The 22,732-nt window shown below is 36.8% G+C and overlaps 1 protein-coding gene across 6 annotated transcripts in view; it reads right to left on the bottom strand.

Annotated features, from left to right (window-relative positions):
• The window catches only part of RHOT1 (ras homolog family member T1), a 52,394-nt gene that overhangs the window by 17,397 nt on the left and 12,265 nt on the right, over positions 1-22,732 (bottom strand). For all 6 annotated transcript variants that reach the window (XR_015715858.1, XM_087826038.1, XM_087826034.1 and 3 more), the window contains exons 2-16: positions 20,728-20,786; positions 19,588-19,669; positions 17,555-17,598; positions 17,292-17,345; positions 17,090-17,142; positions 13,229-13,337; positions 12,809-12,910; positions 8,528-8,626; positions 7,890-7,998; positions 7,023-7,143; positions 4,789-4,873; positions 4,239-4,384; positions 3,160-3,260; positions 1,689-1,819; positions 200-283 (exon numbers count right to left, since the gene is read on the bottom strand). Coding sequence is in view for 5 of the 6 variants with exons in the window: in XM_087826038.1 (XP_087682164.1) it covers positions 200-283; positions 1,689-1,819; positions 3,160-3,260; positions 4,239-4,384; positions 4,789-4,873; positions 7,023-7,143; positions 7,890-7,998; positions 8,528-8,626; positions 12,809-12,910; positions 13,229-13,337; positions 17,090-17,142; positions 17,292-17,345; positions 17,555-17,598; positions 19,588-19,669; positions 20,728-20,786 (1,379 nt within the window). In the remaining variant the exon portion in view is untranslated. The remainder of the gene's footprint in view (positions 1-199; positions 284-1,688; positions 1,820-3,159; positions 3,261-4,238; positions 4,385-4,788; positions 4,874-7,022; positions 7,144-7,889; positions 7,999-8,527; positions 8,627-12,808; positions 12,911-13,228; positions 13,338-17,089; positions 17,143-17,291; positions 17,346-17,554; positions 17,599-19,587; positions 19,670-20,727; positions 20,787-22,732) is intronic.

Raw genomic sequence — 22,732 nt, 5'->3', positions numbered from 1 at the left:
TACTTATAGGTATACCCATGTAATCACCATGCATATCAAGGGAATTAAAATTAATTCCAATGAATAAACCAAGTGGGGGGAAAAAAATCACACAGAAGTTCTATATATAACCATTAAATTAAACCCAATTAGTTTTCAAAGAGTCTCTTAAAAATATACCTAATAAGTAATAATCTTTATATGCCAGAGAACTTCTTACCAACAAGTATTTCTCTTGTCCATACACATAAACAGTGTTAATCGCATAGTAGGATTTATGATCATCACGAATTTTCTTCTGCCTCTGAAAACAACCAAATATCTACAGTAAGACATTACAGTAACTAGTTGTCAATATGTATACACATGGGTCTGTCATAAATAAAAGGGCCTTCTTCCTACACTATGTATTATTTATCAGTACAAAGGGGGTATTGACTTTGTTTCTTAGTTCTTAAGGTCTAAGACAAAAGATGCATTTGCTCAGCACAAAGTGAAAGCAGTAGCTGAAAAGGAAGTAAACAATATTATTGAAATTGCACTCCAGAGCCGCCTGCTGGCAGTTCTCATTATACTACAATTTCAGCTGATACGAGACTCATCAGGAAGTACGTCCATCTCCTTACTCAAAGCAGTAGTCAGAATTCTATTTCAGGATTCAATTCGAAGTATTTACTGTATATTTACTTCATGCCAAGCACTGTTAGGGCTCTCACATATGTGTTCACTCAATCCTCAGCTAAACACTGGTTTTAAAAAAAAGACAAATGACCACTGAAAGCCTGGGGAGGAGGCAGGAGCGGGGAAGAGAGGGTGAATAGGAGGAAAAAAGGGGCATCCATAATACTTTTAACAATAAAGATAAATTTTAAAAAAAGAAGACAGCCCAGCTGGCATGGCTCAGCAGTTGAGCATCGACCTGGAATCCAGATCGAGGTTCAATTCCCGGTCAGGGCACATGCCCGGGTTGTGGGCTCCCAGTCGGGAGGGTGCAGGAGGCAGCCGATCAATGACTCTCTCATCATTGGTGTTTCTCTCTCTCTTTCTTGCCCTCTCCCTTCCTCTCTGAAATCAATAAAGATATATTTTTTTAAAAAAGACAAATGATAGCTAACATCAAAACAAGATAGAGTGAACACATTACAATATAATATACAGATATATGTAGAACTGTACAGCTGAAGCCTATGTAATTTTATTAACCAATGTCACCCCAATAAATGCAATAAAAAAGAAAGTATACTGAAAACAAATAAACAAAGATAAAGCCAGTTCAACAGGATTACTGTTACACTTTATTTTATTTTTATTTATTTTTTATCCTTACCCAAGGATATTTTTTCCATTGCTTTTCAGAAAGAGTGGAAGAGAGAGAGAGAGAGAGAGAGAGATACAGAGAGAGAAACACTGATGTGAGAGAGACACATCAATTGGTTGCCTCCCACATGCAGGGATGGGGCCTGCAACTGACATACATGCCCCCTTGGCTGGAATCGAACCCGGGACCCTTCAGTCCATAGGCTGACATTTTAACCAGTGAGCCAAACTGGCTAAGGCTATTATTGCACTTTAGATTGTACTTTACTAATATACACAGGTCACTGAGTTCTAGTAATCATCTAGAAAGATTAATGGCTATAAAAAAAAATTATGCACACTTGTGACTATAAATATTTGTCGGATAAAATTGTAATTTCTGAACTTCTCACCATTAAGTTTCTTCCAAGAAGAGCCTGAAGAACTCCACTTTTCCCACAGTTTTTCATCCCAATTACATTACATCTGAACACATTTCTTTGAGTCTGTTTTTTCTGAAGGTCTATCTTTTTATCTCTTGTTACTAAAAAGAAAAAAAACTAATTATGTACCACTTAGACTCACTGAGCCTCCATTTTACTTTCTTCTGCAAAAGAGTATTGCTACTTATCACTTTTATCAATAAACACATTGTACAACAGTCAAGCTATATGTGAAATAAAGTACTAAATATAATATAGAAGGGCCTCAGTGGAAAAGATGCATTTCTGAAAGTTGGCTAGTAACCAAATGAAATTTATTTAATCGTAAAATAAGTACTGCATTTTCATAAGGAAAATCATATCCTAAAACTGAATTAAAATTACAATAAACATAGCCAACATTATGTCTCACCTATTTTTTTTCTGTGATAAGTTATTGTCATAACAAGTTACAAACTAAAAGACGCTCTCTCAAATCTGCACTCCTTTGGATCTATAAATGGTAAAGGGATATGCACTTTGGGGTTAACTGGCCTTTCTAATGTAAATCTGAGAAAGAGGCAGGCCAGAGCAATGGGGCATCTCTTCCTGAGGGAAAGAGGCCTCCTTAAGCTGCAGCTAAAGATTCAACTACAACAAAGCTCACCAGAGGCAAAAAACTGAAAATGATAACACACAATAGTTATGGGTTAAGGTGTAGAACATCCATATGATGACACATTATTAGCATTAAAGACATATAAAAGTCTATTTAGTGATACAGAAAAATGTCCACAGTATTTTGTTGCACGAAATAAACCTCATGCTGGCTAGCAATTGGTTCCCTACTCTTAGATGATGAACTAAAATACTAATTGGTTAAAGGGTCCTTGCTCTGTCAGTTTATGATTGGTTGTCTTCTTGTGCTGGGGTTTCCTGTAAAATACGGCACTTTCCCCCAACCAATTAAGATATAAGAAAGACTTTAAATGTCAGTTCCCTAATGTGTTATTTCCATGCCTATGGGTTTTAAGTGGAAGACACTGCCTGGCAAGAATAACAAGATCCGTGAAAAATTTATGTGAAAAATGATTACAAACATGAGAGATGTACAGTCAGTTCAATATTAGGATCATGTGTTAATATGCATTGTTTTTAATGTTCGAATAAAATTAAAACACTAGACAAATGATATTTTAATGTCTGTGGCTCTCCCTGATTTTCATCACTGGGGTACCCTCAGGAATAAACTAGAAGTAAAATCTCTGCTCTTCCTTTTTCTATAAATAATAAAAGCAAACAATCTCAACTCAAAAGAAAGCATCAAATCACAGGGAAAACAAATAAGAGTGTAGATATAGAAGACTAGCAAATATATATTTATGTTCACTCTTTTTACATATGAAAGTTGAATCTTAAAATTTTTTCTAGTTTTTTTACTAATTAGTATTTAGATAGCTACCTGTAATGGCTGAAGCTTGAGACTCTTGTTCAGTCAATATTGAATAGCCTAAGTAGCCCAAATACTCTAGGCACCGCTGTACATCTAAATAGGTTGTGAGCCTAGGAAACAGAAGAGTTTAAAATGTGAAAAGTTCCTCAATGAACATTTATAGAAAAAAAATTCCAACAGCTCAAATAATTTTAGCACCAGATCCAGATAAGTTTTGTCAGACTGCTTTAATTTCCCATGTGCCCTACCGTGGTTTTTCCTACAGTGCCATTCTTAAGGCACAGAAGGGAGGGGAATGTAAGATGTGGGGGATTCCTGCATCTATTCCACCTGCCCAGACAGAGCAAGGCCACATAGGTGAGCAGTGAGCTGCTGGTAAAATCTAAAGCAGGGATTTTTTAAATATAATTACTTCCCAAGTTACAGAGTATACTGCAAATACTGGCTAGTTGAGAATTTAATGATAATTAAATGTGAAAAGGTTTGTTAAAGGAGCAAAAATAACTGAAAGGTACTTGAAATTAGTTAGCCTTTTTATGATTTGAAAAAAAAATAGGTTCTGGTGTTAAGAAAGTTAATCTCACCAATACTAAAGTAATTATGTCATCATACACAACCACAGGATTTCCTTAGCACCCTAGATACAATATCACCCAGGCTGTACCCAGACTGTAGACAAACACTCACTAGGAGTGCATTAAAAACAAACAACAACAAAAACCTTAAATTTAGTCTTCAGTGACAAGTAAAATATGCTCTCCTCATATTCTGAAGGTGCAATAGTAATGATGAATTGTGCAATAATGATGTTTCCAATTCCCTTAATCAAAAAAGGATTAAAGTTTAGTTCACTTTTGATGTAAGACTTATTACTGTTCCCCTGAACATCATTCAAAAGCAAACAGATCCCTTCCTGATAAATTTATAGAACACTAAAGTTCACCTGAGGGATAACAGCACTACGAATCCTTCTTACTATGATTAAAACACTCCATAAAATCTGAAAAACTTACAAAATGATGAATGTGCTACACCATAATTTTAAACTAGTGGTAATTCTAAAGGAAGCAGGTGAGCTCTATACTCACGTCCACTGGGAAAGAAATCCCTGGTAGGTTATCCAGCCTCTTTCATTTGTACAAACTGTGTTATTCACATCTGGTCCCCAAGGTATGTAAGGGAAAACTTTAAACAAATCTTTAAGCTCATCAGGTGACAAAGCACAGTCTCTATCCTGAAGATACACAAGGAAGTATGCATAAAGTTTAGAAAGCTAAGAAAATAATTCCTAAACACAAAAGCCCTCTAGTCTAGTAAAGCTATGCTTCTAAAAACTAACACATGAAAAGAAATTTTACATGTTATCAAGAAAATTTCTTACATGTATATATGAAAACTTATGGAAGAATCTATAGAAACTAGACTTTTCATCTAGAGAAAGTCTAGTTTTTCTAGACTTTTTCACCTTCAGAAAACAATACAAGTAAATAAATAAAAGGAAGCATTTTTGCTAGTTTAACTTAAGAGAGTTTAAGTAATTTTTGGCTGTGTGACATGAGGACCCCATAGCTAAGGGAACAGAGTTAAATCACTCATTGAAAAATATTTTATCATGCAAAATTACAGCTAAGAGCTTACCAAATCATGCTTGTCAAAGGTGCTTTGGAGAAACAAATATGCATGATGATTTAATTCAGTAGTGCAATCAGGAGGTATTTTTAGCCTGTTGATGAAAAAATGTAAGAGTAAAACAAATTATTAATCAAATATTAAAATTTAATTTAAGAATGAATATAAAACTGCAACAAGTCTTTTTGTGTGATAACACCATTAACAAAACATCTTTGCTGGGGCCATTTAGACTTTCCCAGGAAAGTCACTAGAGTGGCATGGCAGTCCTCAGGGGTCAAAATAATGCTCATTCAGAGTTGATATGTAAAGTGTTCTTAAATATCTGAAGGGCAGGTTGAAATAAAATATTTTACAAATAATACTGACTATACCATAACGGGTTGTTCCTTCTATATAAACAAATTGTAAAGTATGTAAACATTGTAATGAATTCAAAATGATGTAAAGAGATGTTATTTCTGCCTGATTTGACCTTTTGGACCCACCCTAAATTTAGTCCAAATGCACTGAGCTAAGTACTAGGGACACAAAAACAAGACAGGCTTCCTCCCTCCAAGAAACCACATTCAAGTGGGAGATGGACTACAAACAGATAACCTCACTATCTCAACACAATGAGCCAAGTACCGAGTATGGATGAGCTAAAGATTCTCCAGGAGCCCACATGAAATGGAACATCTCTGGCCTGGGGGTGGGAAGGTGTCAGCACTGCTATAAGACACTGTCACCTGAATTGAGACTTGAAGGATAAAAGGCATTAATTAGGTTAAGGGGAGGGGGAAGGAGAGTGAAAATACCGTGGGCAAAAGCCTTGAGTAGAAAACATGATTGGTGGACTATAAATAGTTTCGTGTTTGCTTCTAGAATGAAGGCAGAGAGTGAGCATGAGCAGATCATGAATGACCTCATGTACCATGTTAAGAAGCTTGGGCTTTATCCTGTCTTGAAGGGAAGTGCCATGGCCAAATCTGTATTTGTATGTCTATTAATCTAGCAACAGAGTGAAGGACAGAGGAGGAGAGTTTAATAAAAAAGCTAGAAAGATTCAAGTGGTGGTTCTAAGAGGCTATTTTGCAGAAAATTCAAGGCAGAGAACATAAAGAAATAGAAAGAGGTAACAGTGTAAGCCATAAAGCCGTAAGAGGTAGGGTTTCATCTCTGTCATACTCAGGAAAGCAATAAGCAGCCCCTTGTAGAATTTATCTACCCACGTAAGTGGCACAGGAAAGAACTTGACAAAAAGGTCCTGGGGGAGATTCATTCATTCATTCAATACAGATTTATTGAAAAACCCGGAAAATTACTTGAGCCAAGATTTAATAACTTTGACGAGAGGGGTTTCAAGTCAGAACTGATTAATGGACCAGGAACCCAACCAGAAAGAACTTTGTTTCCTCAATGATGGGGGAAGAGAAAAACAACAGTCTTCCTGAACCCTTACAGAGATATCTAGGAGTGCTGTGCTAAAATGAGAAAGGACAGCATGAAGATGACATGCTGCTGAAGAAGTAAAGAAAGGCCGAAGCCTTGAAGCCAGGCCTTGGGGCGTCACTTCCCTGCACAGGGGCGGCATCCTACAGCAAGGCAGTCTCCTGTTTCTGGGTGACACTGGGCCCATTTTTAAACAAACAGAATGTAAACATAGCGTTATCTAAAGGAAAATAACCACAAATAGGCTGGTTGTTTAGGAAAAATACTTATTTTATCCTGAGCTAAGAACAGGCTATAAACCTTAGGAAGGAGGAAGGACCAATGGAAAAAAAAAAAAAAAGCTAACCAATATACTCCTCATCTCTTGACTTCAAACACAGTTTGCCTAGCATCTTTTATCTTCATCAGTAAAATGCATTTTTAAAAAATACTTGTGTTCTCCGTAAGAAAAAGAAAAGTCTGAGTCATTCTATAAATCGGTGACTCTCCACTGGGGATGATTTCACTCCTGAGGGAACATCTGGTGATTTCTAGAGATGCTAGACATTTCTGGTCGTCACAGATGGGGGAGGAGGTGTTACTGGCATCTAAGGATGTGCTAAGCATCCTATAATGCACAGGACAGACTCTACAGCAAAGAATTATCCAGGCCAAAATGTCAATAGAGCTGAGGTTGAGAAACCCTGGTATAAACCTCTCTATAAATCTAAATTATTCCTGAGTACCCCAAAGCCTACCTACCTATGTGCTAAATAAAACTTTTAAAGTACTTAGCAAGTGAAATCAACGAGAAAGCCAAAGGTACATACAAGGGGAACAAATACTCAGGCGCCAAATCCAGATCATCACCGTAACCAAACCGTCGAAGCACGGTCCAAGTAGTTTCATGTCTCCCTCTCTGGATAAAAAGCGTATGTAAAAAAAGAAAACCTGAAATAAAATGAATCAGTAAATACAGCTGATGCGAGAAAGGACACAAAGTCACATGGGAGAAAAGCACGTAACGTAATGGCAGGCGCTACACTCCCGAGCCTGCGCTTGCTAGTTTTGCTGATTAGAAGGTCAAATCAAAACAAAATTCACAAATGTCTCAATGAAAACAGAGCTGATTTCAGAGTCATTTCACACAGACACCCAGGTCAGTGAGAGATGGCACTGGGCAAAAGGGCCAAAAACATATCCCAAGGAAACGGAAGTTATACAATAAAAACAAAGGAAATTGTTTTATAGGTCTTGGTGTTTTATAATGAAAGTTTCTGGTTTTCAGTTTCATTTCGTACTTTACTGTGGTTCCAGCACACATCTACAGGGAACATGTACTTGGTAAGCCTGACTGACAGACAAAATGTTTTCCCTAAAACCAATTTCTACTTCAAGGAAGCTTATGAGTCAGAACAATTCATAATTTGTTCCAGAAATCCTTTTTCCTTCTGATGGACCTCTGCATTCCTGAGAACCAACCAATTTCCCCACCTCTAATTTATGCTGACAGTAAAGATAACTATCCCCACTAAACTGCCTGTCTCTTCCAACTCCTACATATCCAAGTTAGATTTTAGGCATATGAGTAAAGACAAACATTTCTTAAAAGTATAAATAATGCTAGAAAGACCTTCACCTTATGCCAAATTTTGAAACTATTAAGTTCAAAAGGAGGAAAAACATCATTCACCCACCTTTCAGTGTCAATCCACTGTCAGCCACGCCATCACTTATATGTTTTCTGACTACATTCTTGACATCTTCCAGAGCCTGAGGAGCTAAAGGAGTGTTGAAACAAATTCTCTAGCAAAAAAACATTAAAAATCAGCATTAAAACCAGATAATATATAAAAACATTAATCTACAAAGAAATATTAAATCAATGAGTTGCAATCAAAAGAAACAAATTCTAAATTAGGATAGCCTCTGCCTTATATTATTTATGTGAAACATGAAATACTTAGGAGGAAAGAAACTTTCCCTATGCTCCCCATCACATTTCTAAAACACAGGCTCTTTGTGAAGCTATGTTATACAAAACCAAGAAAAAAAATAATTCAGAGTTCAGACTTTGAGTCATCCTTAATACACCCACTGTGTACCATGAAATAACACTACCAGAGTCTCCTTGATTCCTATGTATAAGAGAATTTTAGACCCTAGGCAAAGACTTAAATAGCTTGATGTGAAAGACAGTTTTACATGAAAGAGACTCAAGTTTACTAACATATCATTGTTTAAGCTAATAAATTCTTACAGCTTTCCTCAGCTCCACCGCCCCACCGAAAAAACAAAACACCAAGATATGCAAATATCAGAAAAAGAGGGCTACCTGAAAGAAGTTCAGCTCAGCATCATTGAGGGTGCCATCGTTGTCTTGATCAGATATTTTAAATATACGAGTAAGGGCTTTTATACAGGCTGGTTTCATCTATAAATCATTGAGAAATAAAACAACTGTTTGAATTAAAATAGTTGGGATTTTTAAATATGGTTTTCATAAGGCTAAGAATAATTCTGATTGTTCTTTGTCAAATACGTAACATCAAACACAACCAACACGAAAAGTGAACTAAAGCAAAGCCATTTACTTTTATACTCAAACCTTTTTAAGTAAATGAGGACCAATATTTGGAATGGTCAAACTCTCCCCTCTGACCACAAATCCTCCAAGGACAGGCAAAAAAGAATGCCATCATTAGAGAAGATTCATTCTTCCAGCCATATGAAGAAATATTTATTTATGCCCTCCCACATTTAATAAAGCATTTCAGTGGATCTATAAAACTACTTAGGGCTTTCCTTCCCGACTTCTCATTTTTTTAAAAAAAATTCAGCTTTATTGAGGAATAATAACTGCTAATTTCTGACCATCAACCTCCTGGTAGCAGAATGGGGCTAAATGTTTTGATCTGTCACTTGTGTGTGTTTGTCAAAGCTGGGACATAAAACGTGCTTATTTGCAAGCAGATGGCAAAACAGCCCTGACTGGTAAGTGTAAAAGCCTTTCACTACTTTCTATTATCAGATGAAATTACTCACATTAAAAAAAGAATCCTGCCTTGGCGACTCTAAAACTTTTGTAAGTAATGCAGCTGGAAATATATTTTGACAACTTCATAATACTTGTTTTAGGATTATTTATTTATTTTTATTTTAAAATATATCTTTATTGATTTCAGAGTGAGGAAGGGAGAGGGAGAGAGAGTTGAAACATCAATGATGAGAGAGTCATTGATCGAGCCCACAACCAGGGCATGTGCTCTGATCAGGAATCGAGATCTCCTGGATCCCAGGTCTATGCTCAACTACTGAGCCACGCCCGGCCGGGCTATTTTAGGATTTTTTTTTTTTTTTTAATTTTATTTCTGTTTAAAATATTACAGATGTCCCTTTTTCTCCCCAATGACCCATTCCACCCTATTTTAGGATTTATAATGAATAGAACATTTGACTTTTTAAAATAAGACCCACAAGCTTCTAATTTGTATAACTGCTATAGGATAATCCCTGTCAACAATTTTGAGAAAATAAAATTTTCAGGAAGATCTCTGAACACTGTGTAGACTTGGAAGTAGATCTCTTACGGACATATCTGAATCACAGAAACTATATGGCAAGGTGAGGAAATGTGTACTTATTAACTTCAGTGATGCGGCTATCCAGAGCAGACAGTAATGATGAGATCTGGTTATGCTATCAAATTCAAATGCAAACACACTCTCTCTCTCTCTCTCTCTCACACACACACACTACCCTCAACTGCAGAAAATATATTCTTTGAAAAATAGGAAAGTTATTTTCCCAAACATACACAATCCTTTTCGTTTTAAAAGGGATCTCTAAGAGAGCACTTTGATATAGTGAGAAAAAGATAAAACCTAAGATATAAAGAGATTAGAAAGAACTGAGAAAAAAAAGAGTCAAACAGTTAGAAAGCACTGAATAGAGATTCCTTTATAAAAGAATACTAAATGGACAATCACATATAACATCTACAATTATGGGTGAATTTTTAAAAAATAAAGAATGGTAAGATATTGCTTCTATTAATGTGATCCTAATACTAGATATTCAAGGTTAATAAATAAAGAGTACATTGTTACAGGTTATTTCCTCTCCTTTTAAAAGTGTTATATAATAACCTAAATGTTTCAAAAAGTAGCAATAGCTAGAAAGAAATAAAAAACAGAACTTAAAAATAACTTTATTTTGTGCAAGCAGTTTTTCCTCATATTATAAAAAGCTACATTTATTTAATTTTTGTATTGATTTTGGAGAGAGGGAGAGAGAGAAAGAGAGATAAAAACATCAATGTGAGATAGAAACATCAATCATCTGCCTCCTGCACACCCCGTACTGGGGATCGAGCCCGAAACCCAGGTATGTGCCCTGACCGGGAATGGAAAGGGCAACCTTTTGGTGCACAGGACTACGCTCAACCAACTAAGCCACAATGGCCACGTCCAGGTTTTAATTTTTAATGTGACCTTTTCCATGATTCCAATCTGTGTTAAAAGCTTATTAATGTTGTTTAAATAAAAGTTTCTGGTATAAGCCTAGACTCAAAGCTTGTTCTTGTGTAAAACAAGGAACAGTCTCTAAAGTTGCAGATTTTACTTCAAGCAGGTCCACCTACGACATGAATAACAGATGGTGGTATTTTATTCAGGGGATAGGGATTTCGGAGGGGGGGAGGATTAGCAGAGCTAATAATAGGCCTAAGAAAAAAAGCAGCAATTAAAGAACTGAGAACAAACTACTGGAGGCGATTTAATGTATCACTAGGCTAAGGCCTCAGAGGCAAATCTGTAGTATGAGACCGTTTCCCAAATTTCCTTGACCATAAGATACAGCACCTGGCTGAGTCAGAATGCAATTTGTGTTTTTAACAAGTACGCCTACTTTGAGGCGAATTTGCGAAATTCTGGATTAAGAGTAAATTAGAAAGAAGCATGCCAATTAAGGAACAGTAAACCAGGATTAAGGAAAAGTAAATCAGGGTCAGATTAAGGGATAACTCAGATTAATTACTTATACCAGAGGTCAGCACTTTTTCTGTAAAGGTCCACAAAGCAAATAATCAACAGGCAAAACCAAGAATGTCATGGAGGTACTTATATAGCAAGAGAATCAAGTTTCCACAAAGTTTCATTGATGAAATTAAAAATATAATAGTAAATGAGTATAAATTTGCTATACAGGTCTATTACAAGAAGAATGAAAGTCTTCTTAGACAGTTAACATTTTGCTAAATTAGGGTTCAAAATTAGTGTTCCCTATCATAAAAATTGATTGCAAATGTTTATCTGTTAACACTGATCTGTAAGATTTTACATATTTTGTCTTTGAAATATGTCTTTTTGCAGTCATATACTGCCAATACTGACACATATCTATATAATATATAATGTGAACTGGGCACATTCACTGCTTGGAAAGCGTTTATAGAATTATATTGGATTCTTTTCTTGATTTTCGCCTGTTAGCATGTACATAGCAGGTTGATGAGCTCCAACTGAAGGCTGGGTGGAAGCTCTTCAACGGCATAGTCAAATGGAGTATGAAACATGTAAATTTCCTTTGCACTTGCACTGAAGTCCAAAAAAACAACTCGATGCTGGAATTGTAATTTGAGCTTAGAACATACGTAACTGCTTTGCCAACTAAAAATCAGCTTTTCCCTTTTCTTGTTTTGACATGATAGGTAAAGCACTGGTAACAAAATACAACGTCACAGTACAGCGATACACGTGGCACTGAAATACTGGCGAGGTACAGCTGTGTCAGTGCGATGAGCAGAGCGCCCAGCAGCACTGAGGAGTGAATGAGCCCCGCACACGAGCTCTGCTGCAGCTACTCACCTTTGCCTTTGTGGCAGGAAAGCAGCCGCAGACAAGCATAAAGGAATGAGCATGGCTGCATTGCAATAAAACTTTATTTGTGAATGATGACTTCTAAATGTCATATAATTTTCTCATATGAAAAACTATCACTCCTTTTGATTTTTTTTTTTGGTGTGTGATCATTTAAAAATGTAAAATGCATTCTTAGCTCATAGGCTATACAAAATACAAGTGGCAGGCCAAATTTGGCCATGGGTCAAAGTCAGCTAACCACTTACCTATACTATACACTTTTCCTGAAAAAAATCTACAACTTTATATTTCTTAAAAACTTCAAACAGTAAAAAGGCAAATATCTCAAGAAACAGGCAAAAGACTTAAATAGACATTCCTCCAAAGAAGGTATACAAATGGCCAATACCACTTGAAAAACTGAACAATATCATTAACCATCAGGAAAACGCAAATCAAAACGTGCCCTTGACCAGGAATCGAACCCTCGGCCCTTCGGTCCACGGGTCGACACTCTAACCACTGAGCAAAACCAGGGTTCTCCTGTTTGTTTTAATGTCATTTCCTGAAGTAGCACTTGATCTGGAATACTTTTCTGAGTACTTAATGTGAATATCTTTGAAGAAAAGTATCTAGAAAATGTAAGTAATGATAAGCAATAAATTTAAATTTCAGAAGTTTACAACAATACTTAAGAGTTACTACCTATACATTCCAGCCCCTACTAACACACACTGGGGGGTAAAGGGGTTTACCTCTTTCTCCTCTGGGCAGTACAAGGGCCCTGTAGGATGAAGAACAGCTTTCTGTGCATAATAAAAGAGCTCTGATATGTTCTTCAGGTTTTTTGCTGAACACTAAAAAAAAAAGTTTAAAATTTTACACTCTGAAAGCAATTATGAGAGCTAAAAAAACAATTTTAAAGCTATCAATATAAGGTAATAAGATTCTTTGAAGAAAATGAAAAATTGCATTTTTCTTAGTGGATATCACAAGATGGCCAATAACCACAAAGAGCTCAGAGGCCAACTTCAAGTTCTCTGTTTTATTTGGTTTACATGACTCCTCAAACAGCAAGAAATTTATTCCATCCCACATCTCCCCCGCCTCCTATTCCCAACCTCAGTTTCGTGAGAATTCGCCAACAGTAAATTTCCACACCCCATCAGGCTTACCTCCACACAGGTTTCTATTTCGGTGTACTGGTTCATAATAGGAAGGATGGTCTCCATACTACTGTACTCCACTAGATCAGATTTGTTCCCAACCAGTATCAAAGGCAGCCTGAAACAAACGGGGCATGTTGTAATAAGAAGGCAAAAACGTTAGCTTTATGCTTTAATACACATCGTTACCCATTCTAATAAGCTTTACTTAACTTCCCCAGTATGAACCCTCTACTGTAGTCAGCTCAAGCCCACTAGAGAGCATATTCAACAAATATTATCAGTCAGGTCCTGTTCCCGGCATAAGGACGTGAGGCAGACAAAGCCCCTCCCCGTTCCAGTTGTGAAAATCAGGAAACAGACAACAAGCAAACAAATAAGTAAGACCATTTCCAATCCTGTAAGTGCTATGAAGAAAATAAACAGGGGGATATGGGATAGAGGAATGAGAGGGAACGAATTATAGGTGATAATCGGGGGAAGTCTCTCTGACAAGGTGGCACCTGAGCAGGGAGGGAAGAATGGAGTGGGCTCTGCCACTGGAGGAGCCAGGGAAGAGCAGCTGGCAAGAAGGGGCGGCCCGTGAAAAGGCCCCAAACTGAAGAACCATCCTGATTAGTTCAAAGAACAAAGAAATGAGACAGTGGCTGGAGAGTCCTGAGCAAAATAGAAGAGGTATGAAATGGGGTTGGAGAGAGGAGAAAAGATCAGACATGTAAGGACTTAGAGACAGAGTAAGGAGCATAGGTTTTATTGTAAATGTAAAATGGGAAGCTCCTGGGGTAATGACGGGATCTGATGGACCTTTTAAAGTGCAGTCATTTTGTTATCTTTAGAGATACATAGTGAAATACTTACGGGATGATACGGTATGATACAGCTCATAGATTAGATACGGAGGTTGAAGGAAAGGCACACACACACACACACACACACACACACACACACACACATACAAATACACAGGCCCGGCTGGGCGTGGCTCAGCGGTTGAGCATCAACCTAGGATCCAAGCGATCAGGGTTCAATTCCCGGTCAGGGCACATGCCTGGGTTTCGGCTCAATCCCCAGCCAGGGGTGTGCAGGAGGCAGCCAATCAATGACTGTCATCATTAATGTTTCTCTTTCTCTCCCTCTCCCTTCCTCTCTCTGAAATCAACAGAGATATATTTAAAACACAACAACAACAAAAAAAACACACACAGGTTTGTAGCTAGATAAAATGAATAGATCTGAGACAGAAAAGACTGAAAGGTTTTTTTGGGGGGGAGAGGAAGCAGGCAGGGAATTAAGGATTTTGTTTCAGACAAGTTAAATCTGACAGGCCTATCAGAAATCTAAATGGGGACACCGAGGAGAACTAGCCTAGTGGAAAACTGCTATTTTTGATGGAACTCCAGGCTGCAATAGGAAGACTTGCAAGTATTTATTTACCCCCTTAGTGTAGTTATGCCTAAAAGGAATATATAACCCAAATATAGATTCCTAACACGGCCAGAAGGGGTTCCAAATATGTAGTGGTTTGCAACTAACGGTGTGCTCAGAATAATTTAGGGAGCTTAAGAAATATCTACATTTCCAAGCCCTACTCTGAACCTACTAATTCTTCAACTCCAGGGCTGGGGCAAAGGCATGTATATATTTTTTAAAGTACCTCACATGACAGTGATGACACCCCTAATTAAAACAAATGTAATAAAGGGATAGGGGGACAGGTGAAAAAGGTGAAGGGGAATGAGAGGTACAAAATTCCAGTTATAAAATAAATCAACCACGGAGATGCAGCGTACAGCACAGGGAATGTAGTCAATAATAGTGTAATAACTGCGTGGTGACAGATGGATACTAGACTTAGCGTGGCGAACACATCATAAGGTATATAAATTTTTTATCACTGTGATATAAACCTAAAAACAAATATAATATTGGAGGCCTATACATTAATGAAAAAAATTTTAAAAACACTGTAACAATGGTCCAAGGAAGTCCTAAGGAAAAATACATGAGTAACAAATATAAACTTAAGGAAGCAAGGCACTGAAAAATGTAAAGGCCACATCATCATAAAGAAACAGACCACCTGGGACAAGTCGGCCACAAGAAAAGTAAGTATGCACATATGATTCAGGAGGGGAAAAATGTAGCCACACACAGGAAGCTAATTAGATCTTCAAATGTTCAAAGCCACTTTCCAATGAGACTCAAAGGGCCAAAAAAGTAACCACAGCATTTTAGGAAGCTGTCATAGTTAAGCCAAATTTTAACAATTCCGTGGTCCAAGCTGGTGCTTGATAGATTCTGGCAAAACTGCCTTCTCTGAAGAGTCCCTCTTGGAAACAGCTTAAGTAATTAGCAAGACGATCAGGTGTCAGGAGCATACAGGAGTAGGGTCCTCCAAGGCAGCCCTGACTAATACACTTTCCTGTGGCGAAGGAAATGTTCTTTATGTATACTATCCATTACTGTAATCACTAGCACAAATAGCTACTGAGCACCTGAAATGTAGCTAAGTGTGTTCAAGAAACTGAATTTTTAGTTTTATTTCATTTCACTTAATTTAATGTTAAATTGCCACAACTGACTAGAGGTTATTGCACCGGACAGTGTAGCTCTAGGGGGTCATTCTGTTCTTTCCACCTTGACAGTAAGTCACTACAAAGTTTAAAACCAAAGGGGAGCCATCAGAGCTGCAAGGCACAGCATATACAATACCATCTCAGTCACAGTAAATATGTGAGTCAGGGACAGTAACCACGTTCATCTGTTTAGAACAAGATCTTTAGGTTTCAAGGCACAAAAATGCCAACTAAAAAAATTAAGTAAAGGACCAGATGTGTACAATACATAGATATTAGTCTGCTTTCCTAACATTTAAAAAGACTCAAATGCTTCATAAATAACATGTTCAATTACACAACGCTGCAAGAAAAATGTTTTGTTTCCATTTTGACTTAAAACTCTAAGCATATATACTGAAAACTACCATTCTGCTCAGAAAAATACAAAAACATGTGTTCTCTTGCTTTTTCCTGTCATATATATATAAACACATATATATGGTGTCCCCTAAAAATATATACACACAGTTTGAATAATTATAAAAGCAGTGCTTATTAAAATAGATTTTGTCTTCAAAATTGAGCTATCAGCTATTAAAGTGTGTATATATTTTGGGGGGACACCCTGTACATATCTTCCAAAGAATTTAAAAGAAATCTCCCTGCATAAATTCCTAAGTGAAGATCCCTAGAGTTTTCCAGAGAAATTATAAAGCACACACACATGCATTATTTCACAGGGTTCTTAAAATAACCACAACAGGTATTATCCTCATCTCTGCTTACAGCTGAGGAAACAGGCTCGATGAAGCCAAAGTCTTTAAGCTCATAAGCGGCCAAAACAGATTTCAAAGGTCGTTCACTTTCCTCCAAGTCCTGTGCTCTTATATACACCACACGATGCACAATGACAAGGGAGAATGCCATTCCTCATCAAAGGGGCATCTAAGTGAGAGGCCACCTACAGTGCAGGTGAAGAGGAATTCTAGAGCTGAGACTTTTCAAGCAGTGGTTTGAGAAAGAGAAATGCAAGATTAACCATCAAAATATTTAATGTCGGAGATTGTGAATCACCGCAATATCAGAGCTCTATTCTATGCTTTGCTCTCAAATATTTGTGCTGCTTCTAATAATTTCTCCCAAAGACTGTGTATGCAGACAGAGATAGACCCATAGATAAGGCAAATGTGGCAAGATGTTAACAACTGCAAGACTTAAGCGAAGGGTTTACAGATGTTCACTGTAGCACTTTCTGCCACTTTTCTGTAAGTTTGAAATTTTTCAACATACAAAGTTTAAGAGAAAAAAGTACCTGCTGTCTTTGTCTGTTCTTTCATTTATGAGAGGAATCCATCGACTTGTTACCTAAAATAAAAATTAACAAGAGCTAAGCCATATGAGGAGCTTCTTTGAAAAACACCTGACCCTTAGACCCCTAAAAATTCTAAATTGAGGATCAATTTTGCAAGTGCCCCCACTGAAATCTAAGTATAGTGAAGAAAAGTCAGTCATACCTTATCAATAGAATGCTTGTTGTTAACTGCATAAACTATGCAGATGACATTAGCCTACAAGAAAAATTAACAAATTAATAATATTTTTATAATAATAAGAAAAACTTAGCATGCCTCTAAGAGGAAAAGGTTCCTAAGGACTTACAGCAAAAATACATACTGAAAATCAGCAATGACAACGAAATAAGTGAGAGAATTTAAAAAGCAGACTTAGAATCATCACTGTTTTCCCACAAAAAACTTTCAACTAGTTTTTAACTCACCTGTGATATTTCTTGATGAAGTTGTTCATCACTCTGTTCTGCTTCTACAAATGACAAAAAAGAGTTTCATATTTTACACATCTGTAAAAACTGACAGCCAAAGTCTATGCAACACCCATCTAATATCCCTCCAAACATCCCTCATCCCTCATGTCCTGGTATAGTGCCAGACTCGGTGGCAAAGATAGGGCAAGCCAGGGGAAGGGAGATAAGGAAGCTGGCTGGCACTGAAAGACAACTTGACAAGAGGATAACTCAGGCACAGAAGAGCAGAAGGCATTGTGTTATAAATCTAGGCCGGCATCTGACCCAGAGTTGTGAAGGGTCAGGCAAAAGAGATCAGAAACCCAAGCTAGAAGACTGGGTGCTGAAAAGTCAGAAACCCAGACAAAGAGTCTATCCACACAAGGTTAAAAGGCCACATGAGAATCTGAGCAATACAAGCCAGAAATCGAGATAGCAGATATGAGTAATAGTAACCAGGCCCCAGAAGGAAAACTAGAGCATGGTCATGATGAGTCCAGAACTCCTCCCTGGCACGTCTCTCTGGCCAGAACTGGTCTCACTGGGCGGATGTGTCTATAACGCCAAGGTACACAAGATATGCATGATATAGGTAGGACGAAGCACACAAATGAAGAGAAAAGCCATTACGGACATATTAGTTCAGATCATCTTACATTAAATGCCCCCACCAAATGCCTATTATTTCTGACATATAAACTAATGTCATAAATGAGTCAAATGGACTTTATATTATGCTAAATAATCAGCCATTTTTAATACCTTTTCATATGTTGAGAAATCAATGGGTTAAGGTTCCAATTCTAATACTGGAGTGAATCTAATTATATGGCTACACATATTAAAAAATAATAATCCTATAAATAAAACTAAGTATGAGACTAGCAGAAAGCATCTAACCTCTCTCAGCTTCTAATACAGTACAGTGCTGTCCAGCAGAAATATAGTGCAAGCATATGTATGTAATTTTTAATTTTCTAGTAGTCACCTTAAGAAAACTAAAAAAGAACAGGTAAAATTACTCTTTTATTTAACCTCAAATGTCAAAAATATTAAAATTTCAATATACACTCAGAAAAATGACTAATGAGCTATTTTACATTCATGTTTCATACTAAGTCTTCTAAATTCACTGTCTTATACACTTAGGGCACACTTCAAGTGTTCAAATAGTCACATGTTTCAGACTGCACAGTACTGATATTTCTTTTGTACACTCTATGGGGTACCAGTTTAGCAAAATAAAGTATTACCAATGTAGTTATACCCGTTTTAAAAAACAGATTTTATTGTTTAGACCAGTTTTAGGTTCACAGAAAAACTGAGTAAAGGATATAGAGATTTCCCATATGCCTCCTGCCTTCACAAAGCTTCCCCCATGTCAACATCACTCATCAGAGTGATGTATGTTACAACTGACTCTTTAAAAAAAATAAGTCCCAGAACAAAGCAAAATAATTTAATGATTAAAAAGCAAGCAGCAGTGTGTAGAAAAAATTTAAATTATTAAAAGCAATAGAGATATGCTTCTATTATCATATAATGTAAGCAAGCTAACAACTGTTTTAATTATTATTTTATTTGGTACAAAGGATGAGAAATTAAAGGACAAATTTAGAATTCAACAAATTCTCAAATTCAGAACTCTTTCCAAATCACCAGGGCATGCCTGATAACCAATGAACCCAGAACTTCTCTATGCACACATGCCAATTCAAGGAGGGTAATGATTTATCTACTTCTTGTCATTTACCATTCCTCCCTCCTTTTCATTATTATGGAACCCAGCCTAATAAACTAGGGACAGAGGACTGTAAGATCGAGGCTTTGGGTGGGTCTGGTGTGGGGGCTGGCCAGAAGATTTGAGATAAGAATAGTAAATGATTATTTACTGCTAGAGAAAAAGGACCGCCCTTGTTTATTTTTTAAAATTCAGTAAGTACCTTTTTCCAGGACTATTGAATTAACCCTACAGCTTCACTGCAATAGGTCAATAGGTCATTCATTACCTGAGTAATCTACAATATGTGTTGGAACTCTCTCAGGGGTGACATCGGCTGGAATGGTGATTTCTTCTGCCCGGGGAGGAACCTTCATTTGAAAATAAATATAGAAAAGAAAAAAACCTTTTGGATATTATCAATCAAACTTGTTAATAGATTATGTAAATATATCTATATATTAGCCCCTTTCATCCATACATATTCTTATAAGCATTTATTGTACTTTTAGATGCTTATTTTTTGTGCTTTACTACAGATGGCAAATATATATTAAAGTTATAATGATAAATCACTTAAAAAAACCACACATGCACATTTCTACCTGTGTGGGCACAGGACATATAAGAATACTTCAGATGTGATGCAATCTAAAATATTACTTAAATCAATTTGGTGTTTTAAACATTAGATTTTAAAAATATGTTGTTTTCATTCTATTTTGTTGAAGGCTTAAGATACTCTACCAATGAGGAACTATGTTCATCTAAAATAATCCTCAAATAAAACAATAAATTATCAAAATTCATTTCTCCTAGAAGATAACTAATTGGCTACATAATAAGCCTTATGCTTAATGACCTCTAATATCCCTTTCAGCTCCCATTTTACATATGAGACTAATAAGGCACAGAGGTGACAAATAGCCTAGCCAAGGTCAAAAGTAGAAAAGGCAGCTCTAGCTGGTTTGGCTCAATGGTAAGAGTGTCAACCCACGGACTGAAGGGTCCTGAGTTGGATTCCGGCCAAGGGCACGTGCCTCGGTTGCAGGTTCCATCCCCGGGCCCTGGTCAGCTGCAAACGGGAAGCAACCAATTGATGTGTCTCTCTCACACTGATGTTTCTCTCTGTCTCTCTCTCCCCACCTTCCACTCTCTCTGAAAAGCAGTGCAGAAAATATCCTCAGGTGAGGATTAAAAAAAAGTAGGAAATGCAAAGGACGGAGGTGAACTCAGATCTAGTGTGATTCTTTCTCCTGTACAACACAACACTTCAGAGATGCCTTGTATAATAATATGAGCCTTTTCTAAAGTCACAACTGTCAGAAAGGAAACACATGCCAAAAAGGCAGAATTTGTTTCATTTTGTTAAATTTGTTAAATTTTGATACATTTAAGACATTTTAAAAATAGAAATCAAAATGTTTACCTCCTCTGGGAATTCTTCACTGACCAGAGACATAATCAGTGATGTCTTCCCAACTCTAGCTGTGAAAAGGAAAAACATCACTTTAATAACATGTTCAGGTTCATAAGCTCATAATTCAGCAACCACATAGAAAGTCTGTTACTTGTTAGCTAAAATCAAAGGCACCCAAATTACCATGTTTTAGTACAATACTCAAAGTACATCTCTTTTTCTTCTGCTTAGAAGTTACACATACTCATTGTATAAAACAAAGAATTACTGCCCTGGCTGGTGCTGCTTCGTGATTAGAGCACTGGCCCACACACTGAAGGGTCACAGGTTCGATTCCCGGTTAAGGGTATGTACCTGGGTTGCAGGTACGATCCCAGACGCCCTGGGGAAGTGTGGGGGACAACCAATCAATGTCTCTCTCACATCGATGTTCCCCTCTCTCTTTCTCTCTCTCTCTCCCGTCCCTCCTCCCTTCCATTCTCTCTAAAAATCAATGGAAAAAGTATCCTCAAGTAAGGATTGGCAAAAAAATCCAAAAGTTATAAAGGTTAAATTCTCCCATAATGCCCCCATTAACAGTTTAATATAGTCTCCCAGATTTTTCCTACACTTACATTAACATATAATTTACCACAATGGAACCATACTATTCATACTATTCTGCAATCTTCCTTTATCACTTAATTATGTATCTGGGCAGTATTCCATGTCACTATATAAAAACCTCCTGGGAGGGAGAAAGGGAAAGTTATTATTTAATGAATACAGAAATTTTGCTGATAAAAAAGTTTGAATGATAAAAAAAGTTTTAGATCTAGAAAGTGGTGATGGTTACACAAAATTGTGAATGTATTTAATGCCCCTGAATTGTACATTTACAAATGGTTAAAATATTAATTATCTTTTGTATTATTTTATCACAATTTTTAAAAATAGCAATAATCCATTTCATATTAACATTTAAAAAGCCTCCTACATTATTTTTTGATAGTTGTACAAGAATCCATTGTATGATGTGTCATAATTAATATAATCTAACAACAATGAACACTGTTCAAGTTTTCACTTTTATATACAATGCTACAATGTTTATTGCTAGAGGTTAAATTTCTAGAAGTGGGACTCAAGTTAGCAAATCCTCACCCAAGGATACTTTTTCCATTGATTTTTTTAGAGACAGAGTGTAGAAGGGACAGAGGAGGGGGAGAAAGAGAGAGAAACATCCACATGAGAGAGACACATCGATTGGTCGCCTCCCGCAGGTGCCCCAAATGAGGCCAGGGATCTGGGGATCGAACCTGCAACCGAGGTATATGCCCTTGACTGGAAATGAAACCCGCAACCCTACAGTCTGCAGGCCAATGCTCTAACCACTGAGCCAAAATGGCCAGGGCTCTTTCATGTTTTTAATAGATATTGTTAAATTACCTCCAAAAAAATATATAGACCAATTTACATCCTTACCAACAGAAAGTCAGAGCGCCTATTTCTGTACATCCTTACGTTGTTTCTTTATTAGGGTATCATATTTAAAGGGTAAGTAAGAGAAAAACTTTCCTGTTACATTTTCTAACCTAGCAAATTTTTTTTTTTAATGCACAAAGCTAAAAATCTTAATTTTCATTTTGAAATGTGACTTCCATTCCCATCACTTTCTGACCATATAATTACTACCGCTAGACACTCAACTGTTTATGCACTAAATCCTTTGGTCATCTAGAGGAAAACAGTCCACCTGCCTATTAATTAATCTCTGCCATATTAGCAAATTACAGTTTCCAAAAGTAAAGTCTAAATATAAAAGAACTGGAAAATTTTAAAGTTAAGAAATGTCACATTCTTTTTTTAAATGACTAAAAGAAAGGGTGAACTAAAAGCACAAGCCAAGTTTCTGGAAAAATAAAGAATGGCTGGAAAGAAGAGTACTGGTCAAAACTTAGAGGGTGTGCCGTGACCAAGTGAGTACTGACGCTGGAAGGACAAATTAGATGGTCTAACAGGTATCTCCCAGCTC

Source organism: Miniopterus natalensis, chromosome 17, assembly GCF_054644295.1.
Source record: "Miniopterus natalensis isolate mMinNat1 chromosome 17, mMinNat1.hap1, whole genome shotgun sequence".
In the NCBI taxonomy this organism is placed as follows: domain Eukaryota; kingdom Metazoa; phylum Chordata; class Mammalia; order Chiroptera; family Miniopteridae; genus Miniopterus; species Miniopterus natalensis.
This window is presented reverse-complemented; position numbering and strand designations above follow the sequence as displayed.